This window comes from Artemia sp. Qi Xiang Cuo, chromosome 14 (genome assembly GCF_049724085.1).
Source record: "Artemia sp. Qi Xiang Cuo chromosome 14, ASM4972408v1, whole genome shotgun sequence".
Lineage (NCBI taxonomy): Eukaryota > Metazoa > Arthropoda > Branchiopoda > Anostraca > Artemiidae > Artemia > Artemia sp. Qi Xiang Cuo.
The window spans coordinates 59,351,324-59,374,010 of record NC_142807.1 but is presented as its reverse complement, the minus strand read 5'-3'; the positions used below and the strand labels follow the sequence as shown (position 1 = coordinate 59,374,010).

Genomic DNA, 22,687 nt, shown 5'->3' with positions numbered 1-22,687 from the left:
GTAGTAGTATATATTAGAAAAGTATAATAAGAGACTATACTTAAGGTTGAACAATTAATATTTTATAAGAAACATCTATGTATTGAACTTCCCAATGGGAACAATTATAACCCAATTAATGCGTGAATTATTGTATGTGTATTTACTTTAAAGAACGTGTAATTCTGCCTCGCTATTTTTGTTACAGGAAGTAAATGGCAAATTGGCTATTGAGCATTACAATGAGCTGCCCAGTACAGATACGACCCAGTAGCATCTATTTTCATCATATCTCAACCAACGAAGAGTACTCACAATAGACTCCAGGCAATTTTCATCCCAGCTTCGTCTACGAAAACAACAGTTACCGTCGATCGTCGTTTCTTCGACCATGAACCATATTACGTATCGGTTAACACTATATTTTAACCTTAGTATCAAGTGCTTTAACGAACTATACAATCACATAAATGCTGAGAAACCCATCGGTCAGTACAAGATATAAATACATAGATATTTTCTTTGATACTCACTATGGACCCCAGGACAATTTGACAGTATAGTGATGATATTTGAAGCTAAGCGATATTTAACGACATTTGAAGTTAAATAATATTTAAATTTGAAGATATTTGAAGCTGAAATAAAGACAATTTGAAGTTTAAATCTGAGAACCCCATCGATCATAACTAGATAAACGATATTTAGCGACATTTGAAGTTAAATAATGCTTAAAGACATTTGAAGATATTTGAAACTGAAGTTAGAGACAATTTGAAGTTTAATTCTGAGAACCCCATCGAGCAGTACAAGATAAACGATATTTGAAGTCAAATGATATTTGAAGATGTTCGAAGTTGAATTTAAAGACAATATATTAAGAGAGTCACCATAGTATGACGACAACCCATTTCAAAAGGCACAAATGAACAATTTTACGCGAGAATACATCCTCTATGTGCCTCAAAAAATCCTAAAAATGATATGCTGAGAATAAAAACACCAACACCTGTAGTGGGAAGAATCATTTCCCAGTTGACTATTAGAACGATATTCAACGGTCATTTCCCAGTTGACTATTAGGGAGAACTTACCGTGTAAAGACAACTAGACTCGAACTGTTCAATGAAGAAACCATAACGTAAATGCTTCAAAATTTTTGCCAAGACAAAAAAAGTGAAGGACAATTATTTACAAAAGAAGGGTGTAGTACAATAAGGACACGAAAGGTGATGAATAGATGTGAAGATACATGAGTTAATTCATAATAACTTTGACAATTCAAAAATCCCAATAGTGAAAGTGTTTTAATGTTATCAGTGAATATGATGAACCCAATATTGTATGTTATAAATCATTCATGTATGTACCACAAGTAGAATTAGGTGTAATATTATCTTGTTATTAATTTAACGTATTGCATATATTATCTATTACTTAATACAGACAGCAAAATAAAAAAAAAAAATCACGTAAAAGTAAAATAGCCCCAACCGTGTTGGAAATGTAAAATTAATCAGTGTTAGATATAGAAAAAAAAAAATCCTTAGTGTTGTACCTAACCTAGAACCATACATAATCTTAGTCCAGTAGATGAATTTTAGATAGGGATAATTGAAAAATTTTAAGCACTCCTAATGAGCAGTTACTAATGACGGGACGTCATTAATTGATGGGAAGGGTGATGTGTACCAGGAGTAAAAGGCCGTATATTTAAAATATAAGATTCTTTACTTCTAAAGATGATTCGGGCAGAAATTAATCGTCCCCTAATTGAGTTCAAATACCGCTTCCTAGAGTCTAAAATTTAAATCAGCAAAAAGATAAATTGCATTTTAGCTTCAGTCACACGACGACGCTAGTCATTCAATTTTCGCTAAGATAATTAGTAGCAAAAAAAATGCTATGCACAACATTTCTAAGAAAGTTTAAATGTCAAAAAAACCATGTTAATGCTTGAATCATTAAAAACACTTAAAAGAGACTATTGGACGAGGATTCGCGTCCATGGAGCACGTGAGCCAATGGCGAGCAGTCCTTACAGCGCAGGACGAAAGAACTGCGTTTGGTAGTGGAGTAGATTTGTTTTTTAAATTGAATATTAAGTCATATCTAAAACGATTAGTACCGCAAATAATCCCGGTAGAAAATATTGTCATTGAAGTGACCCGTTGCTGTGCAACTAAGCATGTAAGTTCAATAAATCTATTGTCTTTCTTATCTGTGTTTATTTCATTTATATGTCTGCGTCTAGTCTGATGGTAGGTAATTAGTTCGTATGTCTTCAAGGTAAATGCTCCCAAAGGAATCTGATCTCCAGATAGTTCAAGAAAGAAGAGGCTACATTTATATGTATTCGTATTCGATCCTCTCCGATTAATTGAGAGCGGCGCTAGCCTAGTTGACACAATCTCCAGCGCTATAAGCGGCGCTATCGGAGAAATTCCTATCGCCGCAGCTTAGAAAAATGTTTCTGGAAACAAAGCTCTGAGACGTCAAAACTTATAGTTCAATAATCCTTAATTACTCTTAAAACTTACATAACATAGTTGTCATTTAAGGTAGGTAGGTATATTTCTTTTTTATCTTTTTCTTTAGACTTGACGCTAGTTCTTAATGTTGATGGATAACCATTTGTTTTTTACGATATGCTGTTTGTATTCGTGTTTACTGAAACTAAAAACGTTTATTCTTTATTATTATTATATTCTATAGTTATGAATCATAAAATTGAGTTAAAGTTTTTTCCAGTTAACGGGCAAGGGAACCAACTATCTGGGGCTTGTTTAAAAATATTTATTTGTATTTGATTTTTTCCGAATAATAAAATTCTTCTTCCTATTTTTTTCGAATAAAATATCAGATTATCTTACAAGACATTTTTAGTAAAAAAAAAACATAGTTTTTCTCAAATAATAAAAAATTTCCCGAATAATAAAGTTCTCCTCCTTTTTATTTTTTTCAGTAAAACATCAAACTGTCTTGTGACTCGTCTTGGGCAAAAAAAAAACAGACTGTTCTTCTTCGATAATTACAAAATTTTCCGAACAATAAAGTTCTTCTTCTTCTTTTTAATGAAGCATCAAATTGTCTTGCGACTCGTCTTGGGTGAAAGAAACCCTACAGCTTTTCGTTAATAACAAAGATTTTTCCTGAAAAAAAGAGTTCTTCTTCTTCTTCTTTTCAATGAAGTATCAAATTGTCTTGTGACTCGTCTTGGGTAGAAAACACAACAACAAAATTTCAAACAATAAATTTAAAGCACATAATTAACTTTTGAAAACATAGAAGAATGTGTAAATGTAGCAACGCTGCTGTTTATATTCAGAAAGTATTTGTTTATCCTTTTTAGGTAACTGAAAATGATGTGCACACCCAGACATCTTTTAGAGAGAAGCGTACTCTCTCTGAAGAGAAGCAGTAATAACTAGCAAGACTTAATAATAATCAATTTAAATTATGTGTTAAAAAGAGTATTTTTCCTCACAAGGAAGAGAGTGGAATCCCCCACCCCCTCCGTCTGCACATGCCTTGAATTAAAACTAAAATTTTCAAGATTGATTATTGAAAGCACAGCTTCTACTAAATTCATATCAAACTCACGAAGCAAACAAAACCTGGAATACTTTTTTATTTTGAAATTAAAATGAAACATCCAATATAAAATACAATTATAGAAAACCACTAACAGTACGTTACTCTTAAAAGGCTTTCTGAGACAGTTGGCATGGTCCAACTCCTTATAGGCATTATAACAACTCATGGCACTGATTTTTACCAACGTTAACTTTCTTGGGATTACAAATTGAATATACACATACCGCTATGATAGTGATGGTAACCAACCCCACTTGTAGTTCTCTGTGCTAAAGCTTATCTTGACACTTTTGAGTGCAAAGTAGACCTTGTTTTAAAACCCTGAATCATATTGTATGGATATATATATATATATATATATATATATATATATATATATATATATATATATATATATATATATATATATATATATATATATATATATATATATATATATATATATATATATATATATATATATATATATATATATATATATATATATATATATATATATATATATATATATATATATATATATATATATATATATATATATATATATATAAATATATATATATATATATATATATATATATATATATATATATATATATATATATATATATATATATATATATATATATATATATATATATATATATATGTATATATATATATACATATATATATATATATATATATATGCCAAACTAAATATAGGCTACATACGAATACAAAAAACCACCAGAAATTGTCTTCAAAGGATGTGTAAAACGTTGGAATGCATTTGATACTGTTTCTCATTGGGTTTGGCACAAAAGTGTTTGATATGCATGCACAAAGTGACACGTCGGAATGTACTGTTGAAAACTTAAAACCCATGGGACTTTAGTTTTGTTACTACTTTTTTCTAAATTGCTCTCTAGAAATTGGTTCAAAGCATCTTTTAAAAGCCCAAAACTATAACACTTAAAGCACGCAACTTTATAACTAGAAATACTACAAGAGTGTCACTGACTAAAGGTGGCCTCAGACCAAGAAATACTTAGATGTATTTAGGCTACTGGTAAATTTAAAAATAACTATCACTTTAAGGTTTATGTTCTCTTTACACGTTTTTCCTATTTTATTTGTTTGCAACCCTACGGTGTCAAAGACTTCGTGGTAACGAACAGTAAGTAAGCAGTGACTTGGCCTAATAACAACTGAACCTCTAAAAAAAAGGAATTTTGATAATAATCAATATATTAAAAGAATTAGTTTTTATATTGATTTCAAATATATAAAATACAATAAGTTTAATGTTTCCCATCAAAAGCTACGAGTCCGAGAAATTTTGCCTGATTTTCTACGAAAAAAAAGGGAAACACCCCCAAAATATCAAGGAATCTTCATGAAAATCTTATCATCAGATTCAACATACAGGAAAACCCTATTGTACATATTTCAAGTTGCTATCTGCAAAAATATGGAATTTTGCAATTTTTTTTTCGCCAGAATAAAGATTATGAATGTGTGTTTATTTTTTTAGGGGCGGTTGGAGCCTATCAGAACTGTATTTTTTAAGGGAACATAAACCTTGAGCTCTAATCACTCAGTAGAACTCAGTTTACTTAGAAAACAAAATTTTCTCTGTTCACCATCAATTTTACTTCACAAAACGTTGATATCTAACGAATTTCTTCTTTACTCAAAATCGAAGCAGTTTCTAGGAGGCAGATGCTTCTGAATGACAAATAGAAAAGTTTGGTATAAAATTTGAAGGTAAAGCATAATAATAAAGAAATAGAAAAAAAGAAAAAGATATAGAAAAGACAAATAAAATATAGATAGTACGTTAAAATCAAAGTTTCAGTTAGTTAGCGTAGGTTCCATGTTTAAAAGACATTTATTTTATAGTTTTCTTGGAAAAGATTTTTTTTTTTACTATATAATGCTCAGACACAATTAAGTAAAAATAGAGGCTAGTTGAATACCACGGACGAGTGCACCAACAAAGGTTTACACGGACGTAACCACGGACGTAACCAACAAAGGCAACCACGGACGAGTGCACCAACAAAGGTTTTGCACCAACAAAAAACTAGGTGAGTTTTCAGGGCTTTAGTGGCTCTGGTGCCGACTCGTGTACAAACAAAACTAATGGGGATAAAGTATACCTTCGGGTGCCATCTTCCATGCCTGCAACTTTCTTACAACCAGAAAAATAATAATGTACGAGAAGAGCTAGACTCATTAAAATTAACCATTAAATAATAATAAAATTAAACTATTATACAATAATATAAACAATAATTAAACAATAATAAAAATAATAAAAATAAAAAATAATTAAAATAATTAATTATTTTAATTAATAGTTTAATTTTAATTAATAGTTTAATATATAATAATTAAACAATAATAAAAATAATAAAATTAACCATTTTCGTCTGTAAGAAGGAATCAAGTCGAACGAGCTCTCAAAAATAATAGGGAATTGATTTTATTGTCTTTTTTTTAGCAGCAGCGATGTGGCAACGCTGCAGGTGTAGTCTTTGGGTGAATATTACGTAACTCGTTTTCAAATTCCACTCATAATTTGTTGCACTAAAACGTTCTTTAATTTCAGGACATTCCCAATAAATTATTTTTCAAGTACAATTTCAACATAGCTTTCACCAAGAGAAAGAGATAATGGAATATTTTTGCTTTTTTCTTAATGTCTTTAAGAATTGGCACCATAATGGAGTTCCACACTGCGATGTCCAATAAAGCCTTTCAACTCGTCACTGGTTTTATATGAGTTTGAAATTATTGCCTTTTGTTTTCAGAGTTTAGTATCTTCTACATTATCACGGTTTTTAGTTGAGCAGACTTCTTCGATTGGAACGACCCAGGTGCATTCTTCATCTCTTTCATCTGAAATTGATCTACTTAAATTAGCATCAAGTACGTTAATGACGTATTCACTTGCTGTACATTCCTTGTCACTTGCCAAATTCTTTCCTGGCTCAACGGGGTACGGAACCTGAAATTAATTTGATTACTTACTTGTTACTGTATAACTTGAATTTCGAAATTAGTCAATCTTTATCCTGCTTAGATGGACCATAAATGCATTCGAAATCTGGCCCTAGAGCGTTGCTGAGGTAGGGACACCAGTTCTCGAAAACAATAGGTAGGGCGGGGGTTTTCTCTTTTTAATTGAAAAAAAAATGGTTCTTAATGAAAAAACGGTTTAATTGAAAAAAAACGGTTCTTAATTGAAAAAAACAGTTGAAATGGAAAAAACGGTTCTTAAAAAATGAGGGAACATTGTTTTTTTTTTTAATGAGAATACCCCAAAAGAAATTTTTATTCAAAATCTAAGGGGTGACTTCACCCCTGCCCTTTCAATTGGCACCACTTTCGGCAGGGGTAACTCCACTCTAAAACAACCAATTTCAATACTCTATATAAAAAAAACATCGTCTCAAATTGAATTCAGAAAGACTTTAGTGTTCCAAAATGATGAACAGTGACAGGAAATACTTCAAAGGGGCTATAAGGCCACATTTACCTTGATTGTTAAACCTAAATTATTGTAACAACTTCGGCTGGTTTCGCAAATGGAGCAAGGGCCACTTCGGTTCCGTCTCGATGAAGTTTACAAAAAAAGCCTTCAAAAAACGCAGAATTTTTTATATTCATTTTTATTGCGTTTTTACGAGTCAAACATCTGGATACGGGCTTGTTGATGTTTATTTATGGTTGTTGCGTAGCCATTTGTATGAAGACGAATTTTCATTGCCCCAAAATGTATCCAAAAGGAATAAAAGGTAGACCAGTTAGCATAATTGTGTAACCCTTTTCCCTTAAAAATTCCATGCTTTGCGATTTTTGCTTACAAGTCCCCCTCGAGGATAGAGATTCCCCGAACAAAAAGAAACCTAAGGCATGGGAAGTAAAGGTCAAAAAGTCTAAAATCATTTTTCAGGTCTCCTAGGCTGTAGGTACCTTCCTACCAGTTTTCAATGAATTAAGTCACTTTAATACAGAAGATAGGTGCGAATCTATCCATTTTGTTCCCTTAGCACAATTTACCAACCCAAATAAGTTTAAAGTGGATTTGACTGCTTCCGGGCAAAAGATAGAGAAGGCCGGTTGGTGAAAAAAAAACATGCCAACCTTTACACTGAAAATATTATACTGGAGGGGGACTGTGCGGCGTCGAAGAAACATGACCCCTTATTTTGCGTCCAGCCATCCACATATAAAATTCTTGTACGAGCTACTTAAATCAAGGAGGAATATATCCACTTTTCTACTAAAATTCAGGAAGGGAATTGAGTTGGGGGGGGATATGGACCAATTTCTGTCTCAAATCATGTACGTACGAGATACTGAAGTGGCCAGGGGCGAACTTTAAGCTTCCAATTATCTAGATTAAATATCCTTACATGATATCCTTACATTTTAGCTATTTTTTTACACCAACTGTCACATTTCTTTCTTCTTCTTTTTGTGCGAAAAGCATTATTCCTTAAGCGTATGTCAGAAAGGGTAGCCAAATTATCCCAGTTTCTTTAACCCTTTGTTGTATTCATCCGTTGTTGTCATGTCATATATTTAGTTGGTAAAAAGAGCACAAACCTAAGTGGTTCTTTTCTGTGAAATTTTAAAGAACAAAAAAAAGTTTTTCAATCACAGCATCTCCTACAAGTAAACTCTCTGTTACTTTAAAATAAAACCCTCTTAGGTTTGAACATCAATGTTGAAAGAACCAACTTGCATAATTTAGGAATAAATGAAGACGAAGAAGATGAAATGGTTAACTGTATTAAAAAGGTTAAGCGAATGGATGGCCTCGGTTTCCTATATAGTAGAGTTGCCAGATGGGGCGTGGGGCGCATTTGCGTCATTTCGGTCATTTTTTGTGGCGGCTGCGCTTTCAATTTCACAAATCGACACCTTTTCTTGGAAAAATCGTTCATTCAGTGCATTTTCACTGAAAAAATAGCGATTTCAGGGTATTTTTACTTTTATGGTGGCGCAACTTTAAACCAGACATCTGGTAACACTGCTATGTAATGTTATTAGTAGTGATGATGAATGAACTGAAGATAATAATTTTCCATTCGGGTTTTCGCAACTTAGAAGCGCTTTCTCCTTTTTCGGAATCCAGATAGGTCGTGGAAAGTACAGCTGAAAACCCCGTTTCTTGCGTAATTTTCAAACAGGCGGAAGAAAATGGAAGAACATTTGTGAAGGCAAATTTTAGTGGCACAAATGAAGAGGACCAGTTCCTGTTTTAAAGTGTAGGTAAGCTAGATAGCCGTAGCAGATGTATTTCACTAGCTTTCATGCTCTAAGCGTCGTCTTCGGTTTCCACTTTCCCATTTTCGCTTTACAGCGGTTTTCAACATAGTTACAGCGGTTTTAAGAAATGTGACCGAGTAGGAAAGTGTTTCCGAGTACCTCGCTAAAACTGCCCTTAAAAAAGTGTGAAAGAATAATGTGGTAAATTTCAAAACAAAGATTAGGATGCTAGTAGCCGCTGTAATGACTGTGGTTAGAGATGGCTCTGAAATGAGGGTGCTTCGGAATGTCGCGATGACATGCTATATTTTTTCCTGAGAAATTGTCTAAGCCGTAGGGAGTTGTAGGTATTGTTTTGAATGACCGTAAATCAAAGAAGTGTCCCTTATGAAAAATGTGGTTTCGATCCTACTTCCTTGTGCTATAATGAAAGAAATGTCAAGATGGTTAGGTCACGTTTTATGCATGAAGAGTGATGGACAATGATGTCAATTAGGCAGTGGACAATCACTTCCCTCCATTCTAAATTCCCCCAGATTTTGAAAAATACTTATTTTAGTATTTTCCATTGAAATATTGAAAAACAACAAAAATCCCTCCCTCTAGATTCCGAAATTTTTATTTCCCTTCCCTCCGTATTTCACAATTCTATAATAAACAATGTAGGTTTCAAGAAACTTTTAAAGTCTTATGGTTCTAGAACAGAATATACTCAAAAGTTTTCTCCTTTCTTCTCCTTACGAATGAACCTGGTTCCAGTGGCGTAAATTGGGGAGGGGGCTCCCCCCCCCAAAAAAAATCTTAGGAAAACAACTTCTTCGGAGGGTTTTTCATTAATAAAATGCTATTTTTGGTACTTTCATTGAAAAAAACTCAAATTCCCCCCCCCCCAGGTTTTTTCACTCATCAATGTGCTAAGATCCTACATCTTTTGTCAGAAAACGCTTAAAAGTGAAATATTTGAACTAAGATCTTACATCTTTCGTCGTTTTTATGCAAACATTTTTCATCATTCTGCTCTGATCAGCGGTCTGAGAACAATGATGAGTAGATCATCAAAGTTCTCTCATCATTGTTCTATATGGTTGAAAAAACGATCATTTTTGCAGAAAGATGAAAGATCTTAGATGTAAGATCTTAGTTGTAAAAAACGGCCCTATTTTGCTCCCGTCTCCCTAACTAAATTTTCATGAATTGACATCATTGCCTTGTTCCCAATTGATCTTTATGACAGCCTTTTTATAAAGACACGATATACCTTTCATTACTTACTTACACTTATGTCCATTTGTTATATTTGATTATATTCTTAGAAACATAAACAAAGGTAAGATAAATGGCATTATGTATCCCTGCAATTTTGTAAGTGCCGCTTTATATTTGCCAAAAGTCGCTCCGTTGACAGGGATTTGAATCCAAATGTCGCTTCACATCTGGTATTTAACCCTTAAGTTTCATCTTTGGTGGTATGAGAAACCGAAGGAGGGAAATTAGCGGAACAAGCCTGAATCAAATCAAGCTATGTCGGCGTAGCTAGTAATTATGAAACCGACAGCATAACTTATTGCAGCAATATGTGACTGGTAAAGAATAAAAAAAAAAAAAAAAAAAAAAAAATCAAAGATATTTGGGTTTTTGATAGATACCCCTTCATCATGTCAGAGATGATATATTGTGAAAATTCTTTAAAAAAAAATAAGAAGAAAAATTGTTGAAATGGTAGTACATTGCTTGTTCATGGACTGAATCATCCCATACTTCAGTAAATTAGAAGGATTGTATTTGTCAACAATTTGGCTTTAAAATATGTTGCCACCAAGGCGGTATCCAGGGGGTAGGGGCTTCAACCCCCCACCCCTGAAATGTTTCTCAGACTCGTAAAAACATAAAATATGTATATTAACAACTTTTGATGTTTTTATTTTTTTGTGCCCCCCCCCCTCTCTAAAAAAAATTGTCCCCTTGAACAAAACCTTCGATGCGGCCTTGGTTATGTTATTTACAAGAAAGCCGTAACTAACAAACATGACCACCAAAAAGGTACGTAAGTATGGGAAGGTCGGACCTGCCACCCCTCCCTCAAAATACTCAGGAATATTTTTTTTCAATACCTTAGAAAATGGCATACCTTATGGGAACTACCATGTCCAGGTCTACGCCATATTGTATAGGGGAATCAGACTCTAACCGAAACTTTTTTTTTCAAGTCAGGACAGGAAAAGGTGGAGACTGGAAACTCCTTCCTGGTCCTCATTCTGGGTTTAGATTCCTTCTGAAACACTCACCTAGCACAAACAAATGTTGGTGTTGACAAAATGCTGCTATTTTGTGCTTGTACCTACTGCTCAGATAATTTAACTCTTGGTAAATTTCTTTCGTTATCTGTCCTTTCCCTAAATAGACTCCCGAGTGCTTGCCTCCACCTGATGCAGTTAGGAAAACAATCTTTTAATGACGTATTTACGGGCCGGTTTGATGCCTGAATTAGACACCGGTCATGCAAAATTGGACCAGAATTCGAAATGATCTTTTAAAGTTTCTCCCAGGAAAATAAAACGTGTCCTTTCCTTAGTTAGAATCATAGAATTATCCTTAGTTAGAAAATGAAATGTGTACGTTCCTTAGTTAGGATTCAGCACGATAATTCAGGAGGCGTTAAGTGACCTTATTTGTAAACGTTTTTTACCTTTTGTCAGTGATTTTTCCAACCACTGTGCTAGCCTTAAGAAAAAAATCACAATTTACAGGTTATGGAATTTAAACAATTGAACAATCAGCTATTCATTTGATTCTTGAGCGCGTTTTCTCTCGTACGTTGGAAAGTTTGAACACATGCGGACTTGCGTTTTTCCGCAAGAAGGCTGGTAAAAAAAATTCGTCCACAATTTGCAAAACGCAGTATGTGTGAATGAAGGGTTAAACGAATTGCGTTCGATCGGTTGCTTCAATCCACTTTCTTAAACAAATTAAACCTTAGTTGAGTCTGAAGATAGAATTTTTGAATTGTTTTTTAAAATAGATAAAAATAGAACTAGAATTTTTCTAAAAATCGAATTTTTAGATTTTTCTCTAAAATACGCAACATCTTTTTATTTTTTGGTCAATTTCTAAAAATGTGTGTAATATCTGATCGAACTATAGCGAAATATATACTTGTGCCAAATGAGCTTGTGCCCAAAAATTAAACTCTTACTTTAAGTTCACACAGGAGCAAAATTTGCTCGTCAGCGCGGTTTAGAATTAGATGCCAACTTTGACTTTGGCAATTTTCTAAGCAACTGCCCAAACTTGAGGAATTCTACTCTTGTTGGTAGTTGAAAATCTAAATAAGTTGATTTAAAAGGTGAATTAACTGTTCAGCTAACCTTTAATCATATTAAATAAAGTAAGGAGTAACATTAAAACTTAAAACGAACAGAAATTATCCCGTATATGAAAGGAGATGTCCCGTCCTCAACGCCTCGCTCTTTACGCTAAAGTTTTTTAGTTTAAAAAAAAAGTTGTCGCACAGAGTCAAACTTTAGCGTAAAGAGCGAGGCGTTGAGGAGGTGACAGCCCCTTTCATAAACGGAATAATTTCTGTTCGTGTTAAGTTTTAATGTCGCTCCTTACTTTCAGTTAAAAACACTTGTTTTTTTTTTATTCAATTTCTGAACGTTTTTGAATTAATGTAACTTTGATTTTCGGTCACCGTAAATGAATAATTAAAACGAAATTTACATATTAATTTCACTTTTTTGGCTAAATGGCTTTCTCAAAATTTTGTACTGTCGTTGCTTACGAATTAACTTACGCAACAAACTTCTATATTCATATATTTTTATTACTTATATTAGGGGGTTCATCCCCTAGTCAATACCTCGCTCTTTATACTACAGTTCAAAATTTGTTCCAATTCTTTAAGAATGACCTCTTAATCAAAAAGGCCGTTAATTAGAATAAATAGCTCTGATGAAAGTACATAAAAAAAATTTAGCGTAAAGAGCGAGGTAATGACTAGGGGGCGAACCCTATCATATACATAATAATTTCTGTTCTTTTTAAATTTTGATGTTGCTCCTTACTTTCAGTGGAAAATATTGTTTTTTTTATTATTTAATTTCTGATCGTTTTTTTTAATGCTGGGAAATCCGGCACCCCCTTCATAGCAATGTCTCATCCCCCATGAAAACTTTCTTCATGAAAAGATCCTCTCACGCAAACCCCCCGGGGACTGTGGGGGATTAGGTCATCCTCAAAGACATAGTTAATGTATTTTTCAACCATGCTGAACAAAATGGCTATCTCAAAATTTTGATCGGGTGACTTTGGAGAAAAAATTAGCCATGGAGGGGGCCTAGTTGCCCTCTATATTTTTTGTTCACTTAAAAAGGGCACTAAAACTTTTAATTTCCTTTCGAATGAGTCCTCCTGCGATATTCTAGGACCACTGATTCGATATGATCACCCCTGGGAAAAAAAAAAAAAAAAAAAGAAAAAAAAACGTATCCGTCTGGCAAAAAAAATACAAAATTCCAGATTTTTGCGGATAGGAGCTTGAAACTTCTATAGTAGGGTTCTCTGATACGCTGAATGCGATGGTGTGATTTTCATTAAAGTTTTATGACGGGTGTTTCCCCCTTTTTTTGAAAATAAGGCAAATTTTCTCAGACGAGTAACTTTTGAAGGGTTAAACTAAACTTGATGAAATCTATGTATTTGAAATCAGCATAAAAATTTGATTCTTTTGATGTATCTGTTGGTGTCAAAATTCCATTTTTTAGAGTTTCGGTTACTATTGAGCCAGGTCGCTCCTTACTTACAGTTCGTTACACGAACTGTTTGATAATAATAAACAATGAAAAATGTACTTCAAAGAAATTTTGCAAATTCTCCCTTGTCGACAGCCCATCAAATTTATTATATTTTTACGTCTCAATAAAGTAACATTTTGATCCGTTTCGAATTGTTTTCCATAGTTAAGTAGCTAATGTGAACAAAATTCCACAGTAAAGCCTACCCTCTCCACCCCCAAACTAAATTCTAAATACAGCCTTGAGTAGAAAATCCGTTCATTAATAATAAGAAGGCTTTGTCAAGTGAAGGTGCAGTTGGGGCGTGATTTTTGGAATCGAATTAACATAACTACAACTAACATATATCTCCTATCTAAGCATTTCTATCTATGTGTACATAGATCTATTAATCTACTGCTACTACTAACAACTCACCACAGCACCAAGTTTCCTGAGGCAAGCCCAGCTACGCATACTCCTCCTCCATGCCAACATAGTCAGAGCCTCCCTCCTTCTTTCCTTACTATCTAAATCTTTCCTCGCGATATCCTCCCACCCTATTTGGGGACGACCTGTTTTTCGTTTGGCCCTAGGCGGTTGGCCAACAAAGACGATCTTGGGCAATCTGTCATCCATGATCCGCAGAAAGTATCCTAGTCAGCTCAACCTTTCTCTCATTTTAGAACTAGAAAGGGGTATTGAAGAACCACATTTTTTGTAGAGGTTAATGTTTGAGATACGGGAAGTCAGTCGTGTACCTGAACCACACAATAATCCGTAGCAAATTCTCCTCCCTCTTTCAGAGCGCCCACGCTTCAGAACCATACTTGACCACTGTCATCACTGCAGCTTCCAATATTCTAATCTTGGTTCGCAGACTTATCTTCCAAACTTTTTTAAACTGTCAAAAAACACCCTGGACCTAGGCTGTACTGCTTTTAACATTTTCAATGCACCCACCGTCTTTACTAATAATACTACCTAGGTGAGTAGTGTCCACTTGATCGACGTTCTCGTTCCCCAACATTATCTCTTCACTTTCTCTTGTTAATAGTCTTAGCAACTTAGTCTTTTTAACAATAATTTTGAACCTTTTCTTGCACCCTGAACCCTCAAAACCTCTAAAAATTTTATTTATTTTTCTGTCATTTTCATCTAGGATGCTCAAATCATTAGCATAATGATAGGTTTAAAATCTAGGGGAGTTTTACATCCCTAATTGATTCCGTGTTCTCAAATTGCCTTCGCTGTAGTTCTTAGGACAAAGTCCATCAAAATGATCCATATAAATGGAGATAGAAGGCAACCCTGCTTAACTCTTAATTTAATACGAAACCAGCTACTAACCCCATTTCCTGCCTTTTCCCCATTTTCCCCATTTAACCCCATTTCCTTTAAATCAGCTCCTGCTTACATACCTGGAAGGACCCCTCGCAGAAAAAGAGACCACAAGGTTACCAGTCTTTCAATGTAGCAGAAGGTAATCCTTTTAATCCAACCCAAATGACCCAGATATACAGTTGAGGGGAATGTTTCCCCCTTCTGTCAACAGATGTTTCACGTATAATTCACCTGCTTTTTCGATCCTTTGAACTAGCCCCTCCCCTTTAAATCAGTTCCTGCTTACATGCCTGGAAGGACCCCTCGCAGAAAAAGAGACCACAAGGTTACCAGTCTTTCAATGTAGCAGAAGATAATCCTCTTAATCCAACTCAAGTGACCAAGATAAAGAGTTGAGGAGATTTTGTCCCCCTTATATCAAAAGATGTATCATGTATAATTGACCTGCTCTCCCGATTCTTAGAACTAACCCCTCCCCTTGAAATCAGTTCCTGCTTACGTACCTGGAAGGAACCATCGCAGAATAAGAGACCACAATATACACTTCTTGAAACATCATATCCTAGAGGTTGGACACGTTTACACTTACCGTCTAAATAAAACCTAAAGACAGGGTGAAAACCAAATGCAGACCGATAATGTTTTCAGATAGCCTTCTGTACTACCATAAATTTGATCCACGTGGCACGAGTCTTCGCTCATAAAGATCCAAACTGTCAGACCACTAAGGTCAAGCTCACAAATCAGCGCCGCTTTTTTGCTTATCGGTATTTTACAATGCAAAGATATTCCAATCGGTACTATTCCAGCATTGTCTGTTGCAACGAATAGCTTACGGTTTTTTTTTTTTTTTTTTTTTTTTTTTTTTTTTTTTTTAGCCTCTGGTCAAGAGCGAAATATTTTGAATAATTGTTACTATAGATGAGTTTTTAAACAATTTAAGTTATATAGCTGCCAAAAACTTAGACCCTATATTAACACAAATTGAGCCCGTTAATTTTATGGTTATATTTACAGCCTAAAGTTAACATTGAAGGCTTAAAATATTGTTAAAGTGGTTGGACATTTTATGGACGAGATTCATTGATATGACCTATCTTGAGTAGTGACCTATCTTCTTTATTAGTGACACATGAAAAAATATAGATGATTAAAAGAATTGCTAATAATTATGGTCGTTACTACCCGAAATGTTTGGGCGGAGCGAGGAATTTTACCAACTGCCTGGTAATTTTCACTGACTATTTTCGTCAATAATTAGCATAATGTCCATTTTGAATAAGGTAAGTAATATTACTGCATGATTCGGTAAAACCGCTGTATTTACCGACCGAGATTGAGATTTCGGTACATGTCATATCACTGTTCATGCTCTTTATTTAACCAAATTGAAAATTATGGCACCATCTGTAAAATCATGGCAGGAGTCGGTAAAACTGTTGCGTTTCAAACAGTTCGTGGTAACGAACTGTAAGTAAGGAGCGACCCGGCTCAATAGTAATCGAAACTCTAAAAAACGGAGTTTTATACCAGTAGATACATCAAAAGAATCAGATTTTTATGCTGATTTTAAATGTATAAGTTTCATCAAGTTTATTCGTACCCATCAAAAGTTACACACCTGAGAAAATTTACCTTATTTTCGAAAAAAGGGGAAAAGAGCCCCTAAAGGTCATTGACTTTGATGAAAATCACACAATCAGATTCAGCGTATCAGAGAACCCTGCTATAGAAGTTTCAAGCTCCTATCTGCAAAAAAGTGGAATTTTGTATTTTTGCCACAAGAAAGATCAAGTATGTGTATTTTTTTGTTTTTTTTTCTCAAGGGGTGATCGTATCGATCCTTTAGTCCTAGAGTATCGTGAGAGGGCTCATTCGAATGGAAAATAGAAGTTCTAGTGCCCTTTTTAGTGAGAACAATTGGAGGGCAACTTGGCCCCCTCCCACGCTCATTTTTCTCCCGAAGTCAACCAATCAAAATTTTCAGATGACCATTCTGTTCAGCATTGTCGAAAATCTAATAAATATGTCTTTAAGGATAACTTAATGCCCCATAGTTCCCGGGGGAAGGGCTGAAAGTTATGAACTTTGTCCATTGTTTACATATAGTATTGGTTAATGGGAAGTATACAGACGATTGCAGGAGGGATTTTTTTCTGGTGGGTGGTCGGAGGAGGGGGTTACGGGAGAGGAAATTTCCATGGAGGATGTTTCCTTGGGGGAAGGAACATTTCTATGAAGTGGACGCCAAATTTCCCAGCATTATTTTAAAAATGATCAGAGATTAAATTAAAAACTTAACAACATTAAAACTTAAAACGAACAGAAATTATTAGGTATATGAGGGGATTCAGCCCCTAGTCAATGCCTCGCTCTTTACGCTAAATTTTTTTTTACTGCTTTCCAAAAAGCGATAAGTAGAAGGGAGTATTTTTGCACGGGGCAAAGTGACATCACAGCCACAAGTCCATTGAATCCGACCAGTACAAGATCATTGACCTCCAATGAGCTAGAACACTGCCAGTACAAGATCACAGGGGATACTACCAGTAAAGATTACAGCCAACCAGAGGGCTAGAATCTGTGGACGAACAAGACCACACCCTCTTTCTAAACCGATCACAGAGCTAGAAAAACTGACGGGAGTGACGCAACTAATATAAGGAAGTATTTTCAGTTAAAGTGATACTGATGCGATAACAAAAGTCAAGGGGAAATAAATGTTTGATTATACTCGTTTATTTATTTGGGAACATAAGTATTTGCAGCAGGAAGCTGAATGATTATATACTCGGAAGTTGGCAGGGGAATTTTTAGCAGTAGTAATTACACGAGATTACCAAACAACTACTACTTATACTAACAACTCACCGCAGCACCAAGCCGCCTGAGGCCAACACAGCTACGCACGCTCCTCCTCCACCCCAATCTATTCAAAGCCTCCCTTTTTACACCCGCCCACGAAGTTCCGATTTCCTTTAAATCTTTCTTTATGACGTCCTCCCAACCCAGACGGGGACGACCTGCTTTTCGTTTAGCCCTAGATGGTTGTCCGAAAAGAACAATCTTCGGCAATCTGTCATCCTTCATCTGCACAACGTGCCCTAGCCACCTCAACCTTTCTTTCATTATAGCCCTAGAGAGCGGTATTGAACCACATTTTTCGTATAGCCTATTGTTTGAAATACGGTCAGTCAGCCGGCTACCCAGAACAATCCTTAAGCAATTTCTCTGGAAAACATCTAGCAAATCTTCATCCGCTTTTTGGAGCGTCCAAGCTTCAGAGCCATATTTGACCCCTGTCATCACTGTAGCTTCTAGTATTCTAATCTTGGTTTTCAGACTTATCTTCCTATTCTTCCAGACTTTTTTTTTTAACTGCGAAAAAACACCCTGAGCCTTGGCTATTCTATTTTTAACATATTCACTGCTCCCACCATCTTTGCTAATAATACTACCAAGGTAAGTGAAGCTGCCCACCAGATCAATCTTTTCATTACCCAACGTCACCTTTTCATCTTCCCTTATTCCTAGCCTTAGTGACTTAGTCTTCCTAACATTAATTTTCAAACCAATTCTAGCACCCTGAACTCGCAAAACCTCTAAGAGTTCATTCATTTTGCTCACACTTTTATCTAGGATGCTTAAATCATCAGCATAATCCAAGTCCAGGAGACTTTTTACTCTCCATTTGATTCTGTGATCTCCCATTGCCTTTACTGTGCTCCTTAAGACAAAGTCCATCAAAATAATCCATATAAAGGGGGACAGAACACAACCCTGCTTAACTCCTGATTTAATACAAAACCAGCTGCTAGCCTCATTTCCTACCTTAACCGCAGCAGTATTATTCTCGTACATAGCACTAATCACTTTAATGTATTTGTCTGGTATCAGAAGCAACGCTGTAGCGTTGCCTATAGTAAAGGCCATACGGCTCCAATGTTTTATTATTATTAATTAAAAAAAAACTTTCCGAAAAATAAGTTTTTCAAAGAAAAGTAAAGGCCATTTTAAACTTCAGCTCAGGAGATACAAATACCTGTAATAATTCAAACTCAAAACCACCAGAAATTACTATTAAAGAATAAATGAAACCCAAAACGAACAGAAATTAAATAAACAATCAAAGCAAAAAACATACAACAAGTAATAATATAAATGAATAAATAGATCTTAAAGCGAGTAATTCTTAGATTGAATATGAAGATCAAGCTTAAAACGAAAACAAATATTTTGCTATTAAAGTATAAATGAAACTTAAAACGAACAGAAATTAAATAAACAATCAATGCGAACAGTAGAAAGCTATCTTATACTCGTGACAGCACACCAAATATGGGCATAGCCTCCCTAGGGAGAACACGTGGTTAATCAAAGTGGGTCAATTGAGCTAAATTTCCAAAGGTCGATTTATTTGCTGCTGTTGTTGTTGTTTTGGGCAAGTGCATGCTCGGAGCGAATGTTATGAGTTTCCAGAAATAGGAAACAGTTAGATCACTTGTGACAGAAGATGTCATGGTTGATTGATTTGACACGAAAGGGGAATTAATTTGTTGTTTCTAAGGGGAATTATTGATTCAAGAAAGGGGAATTAATTTGTTGTTTCTAAGGGAAATTATTGATTCACGAAAGGGAATTAATTTGTTGTTTCTAAGGAGAATTATTGATTCAAGGAAGGGGAATTAATTTTTTGTTTCTAAGGGGAAGGTGGGGAAGAGATATATTGATTGCGTAATCGAAGGGAGAGAATTCCCGAGAAATTGATTACATAATCGGTAGAACCCTATCAGGAGCTAGTGACGGGAATCCATTTATGGGCATTGAATGACGTAATCAACTGGGACAGAAAGGACCACCCAGCCCCCCAAGGGCCCCGGACCCCATCCCGGGTCCCCAAAGGACCACCCGGCCCCCAAGGGCCCCCCACACCCCCTAATGCCTCCCCCACCGGGCCTCCAAAAAGTCCCCTCTCCATTTTTTAATACTTTTTTAAGGCTTTATTATATCTTTTCAGAACAAGTTATTTTCTTAATGTCCCTCCTTAACCCATTTTCCAACTTGAAGTACTTATCTTTTTCACCCACAACTATATTTTACAGCTTTTTGGATACCTCAACACCAAGAAATACTTTTCAAAGACGATTTCAGAGCAAGTTACATTCTTAATGTCCCTCCTAAACCCATTTTCCAACTTGAAGTACTTATCTATTTCACCCACAACTATACTTTACAGCTTTTTGGATACCTCAACACTAAGAGATTCTTTTCAATGACCTTCTCAGATAACGTTAATTTCTTAATTTCCCTCTTTAACACACTTTACAACTTGAAGTTCTTTGGATTTTCATTAATAAGAACACTTTATTGCTTTTTTGATACATCCACACCCAAAAATAATTTTCAAATACCATATCAGAGCAAGTTAAGTTCTTAATGTCCATCCTACACTAATTTTACATCTTGAAGTAATTATCTTTTTAACCCACAAATCTTCTTTACAGTTTTTCTGATACCACAACACAAATATATAATTTTCATAGAAAAATTAAGATCTAGTTTATTTATGTACCTCCATCCATCAACCTATTTCCGAACATTTGTTATTATAATTTTATAAATCCCAACAAATAAGCATCTATATGTATACATCAACAAACAGAAAAACTTTTAAAATAAAATTTAAGAGCTCTTTACTTTCTTATTTTCCCTCCAAAATCCATTTTCAAACAAGAAGTACTTATCTTTTTCACTCACAACTATACTTTGCAGCTATTTGGATACCTCAACACCAAGAAATACTTTTCAAAGACCATTTCAGAGCAAGTTACTTTCTTAATGTCCCTCCTAAACCCATTTTCCAACTTGTAGTACTTATCTTTTTCACCCAAATATACTTTACAGCTTTTAGGATACCTCAACACCAAGAAATACTTTTCAAAGACCATTTCAGAGCAAGTTACTTTCTTAGTGTCCCTCCTAAACTCCTGTTCAAACTTGAAGTACTTATCTTTTTAACCCAAAACCATACTTTACATCTTTTTGGATACCTCAACAACAGGAAATACTTTTAAAATGACCATTTCAGAGCAAGTTACTTTCTTAATGTCCCTCCTAAACCCATTTTCAGACTTGAAGTACTTTTCTTTTTCAACCACAACTATACTTTACAGCTTTTTGGTTACCTCAACACTAAGAAATACTTTTCAAAGACCATTTCAGAGCAAGTTATTTTCTTAATGTCCCAACTAAACCCATTTTCCAACTTGAATTACTTATCTTTTTCATAAAATAATTTACTTTACTGATTTTTGTTCATCTCAACACCAAGAAATACTTATAAAAGACCATTTCAGAGCAAGTTATTTTCTTAATGTCCCTCCAACACCCATTTTCCAGCTTGAAGTACTTATGTTTTTCACCCACAACTATACTTTACAGCTTTTTGGATACCTCAACACCAAGAAATACTTTTCAAAGACCATTTTGGAGCAAGTTCCTTTCTTAATGTCCCTCATAAACCAATTTCCAAAATTTAAGTACTGATCATTTTAATCATCAGCTATACTGTGAAAATTTTTCGAAACCTTAACACAAAAACATACTTTCCAAAGTAAATTTCAGAGCAATTTACTTATTTACTATCACTCATCCAACCATTTCACAACTTGAAGTAATTATGAATTTAAACCACAACTATACTTTACAGCTTTTTGGATACCTTAATACCGATAAATACTTTTCAAAAGACATTTCAGAGCAAGTTAGTTTCTTAATGTCCTTCCTACGCCCAATTTCCAATGTGTGTTACATATCTTGTTCACCCCACAACCATGAATTAATGCTTTTTGGACAATATATATCAAAGAGTCTCTATTTAATCGAAACTTCGAAGCTCGCAGAATACTTTAAGTCCCAACTCAACCCATTTTCCAACATGAAGCACAAATCGGTCTATCCAAAAACAATCGTATACTGATATTTGAATACATCAACACCAAGAAATACTTTTCAAAGACAATTTCAGAACAAGTTATTTTCTTACCTTCTCTCCTAAACTCATTTTCCAACTTGAAGTAATTATCTTTTTAACCGCAACAAAACTTTATATTTTTTAGTGTAATTCAACACCAAGAAATACTTTTCAAAGAACGTTTCAGAAAAAGTTACTTTCTTAATGTACCTCCTACACTTATTTTCCCACTTGAAGTATTTATAAACTTCATTAATAACAAAGCATTGAAGTAATTTGGATAACTCAAAACTAAGAAATACTTTTCAAAATACATATTAGAACAAGTTCCTCTCTTAATGTCACTCCCAAGACAAGTTTTCAACTTGAAATACATATGTCTTTCCTCCAAAACTATACGTTAGAGCTTTTTGAATACCTCAACACCATGAAATACTTTTCAAAGACCATTTCAGAGCAAGTTACTTTCTTAATGTCGTTCCTAAACCCATTTTCCAATTTGAAGTACTTATCTTTTTGACACACAACTATACTTTACCGCTTTTTGGATACCTCAACACCAATAAATACTTTTAAAAGACCATTAATTATCAAGTTACTTTCTTAATGTCCCTCCTAAACCCATTTTCCAACTTGAAGTACTTATCTTTTTGACCCAGAACCATACTTATACAGCTTTTTGGATACCTCAACACCAAGAAATACTTTTCAAACGACATTTCAGAGCAAGTTACTTTCTTAATGTCCCTCCTAAACC

At 34.5% G+C, this 22,687-nt stretch overlaps 1 protein-coding gene across 1 annotated transcript in view; it reads right to left on the bottom strand.

Moving 5' to 3' along the window:
- Positions 1–5,891: 5,891 nt before the first annotated feature.
- The window catches only part of LOC148944704 (uncharacterized), a 224,531-nt gene continuing 207,735 nt past the window's right edge, over positions 5,892–22,687 (bottom strand). The window contains exon 6 of the mRNA XM_089099698.1: positions 5,892–6,571. Within this exon, the coding sequence (XP_088955824.1) occupies positions 6,371–6,571 (201 nt within the window). The 3' untranslated portion in view covers positions 5,892–6,370. The remainder of the gene's footprint in view (positions 6,572–22,687) is intronic.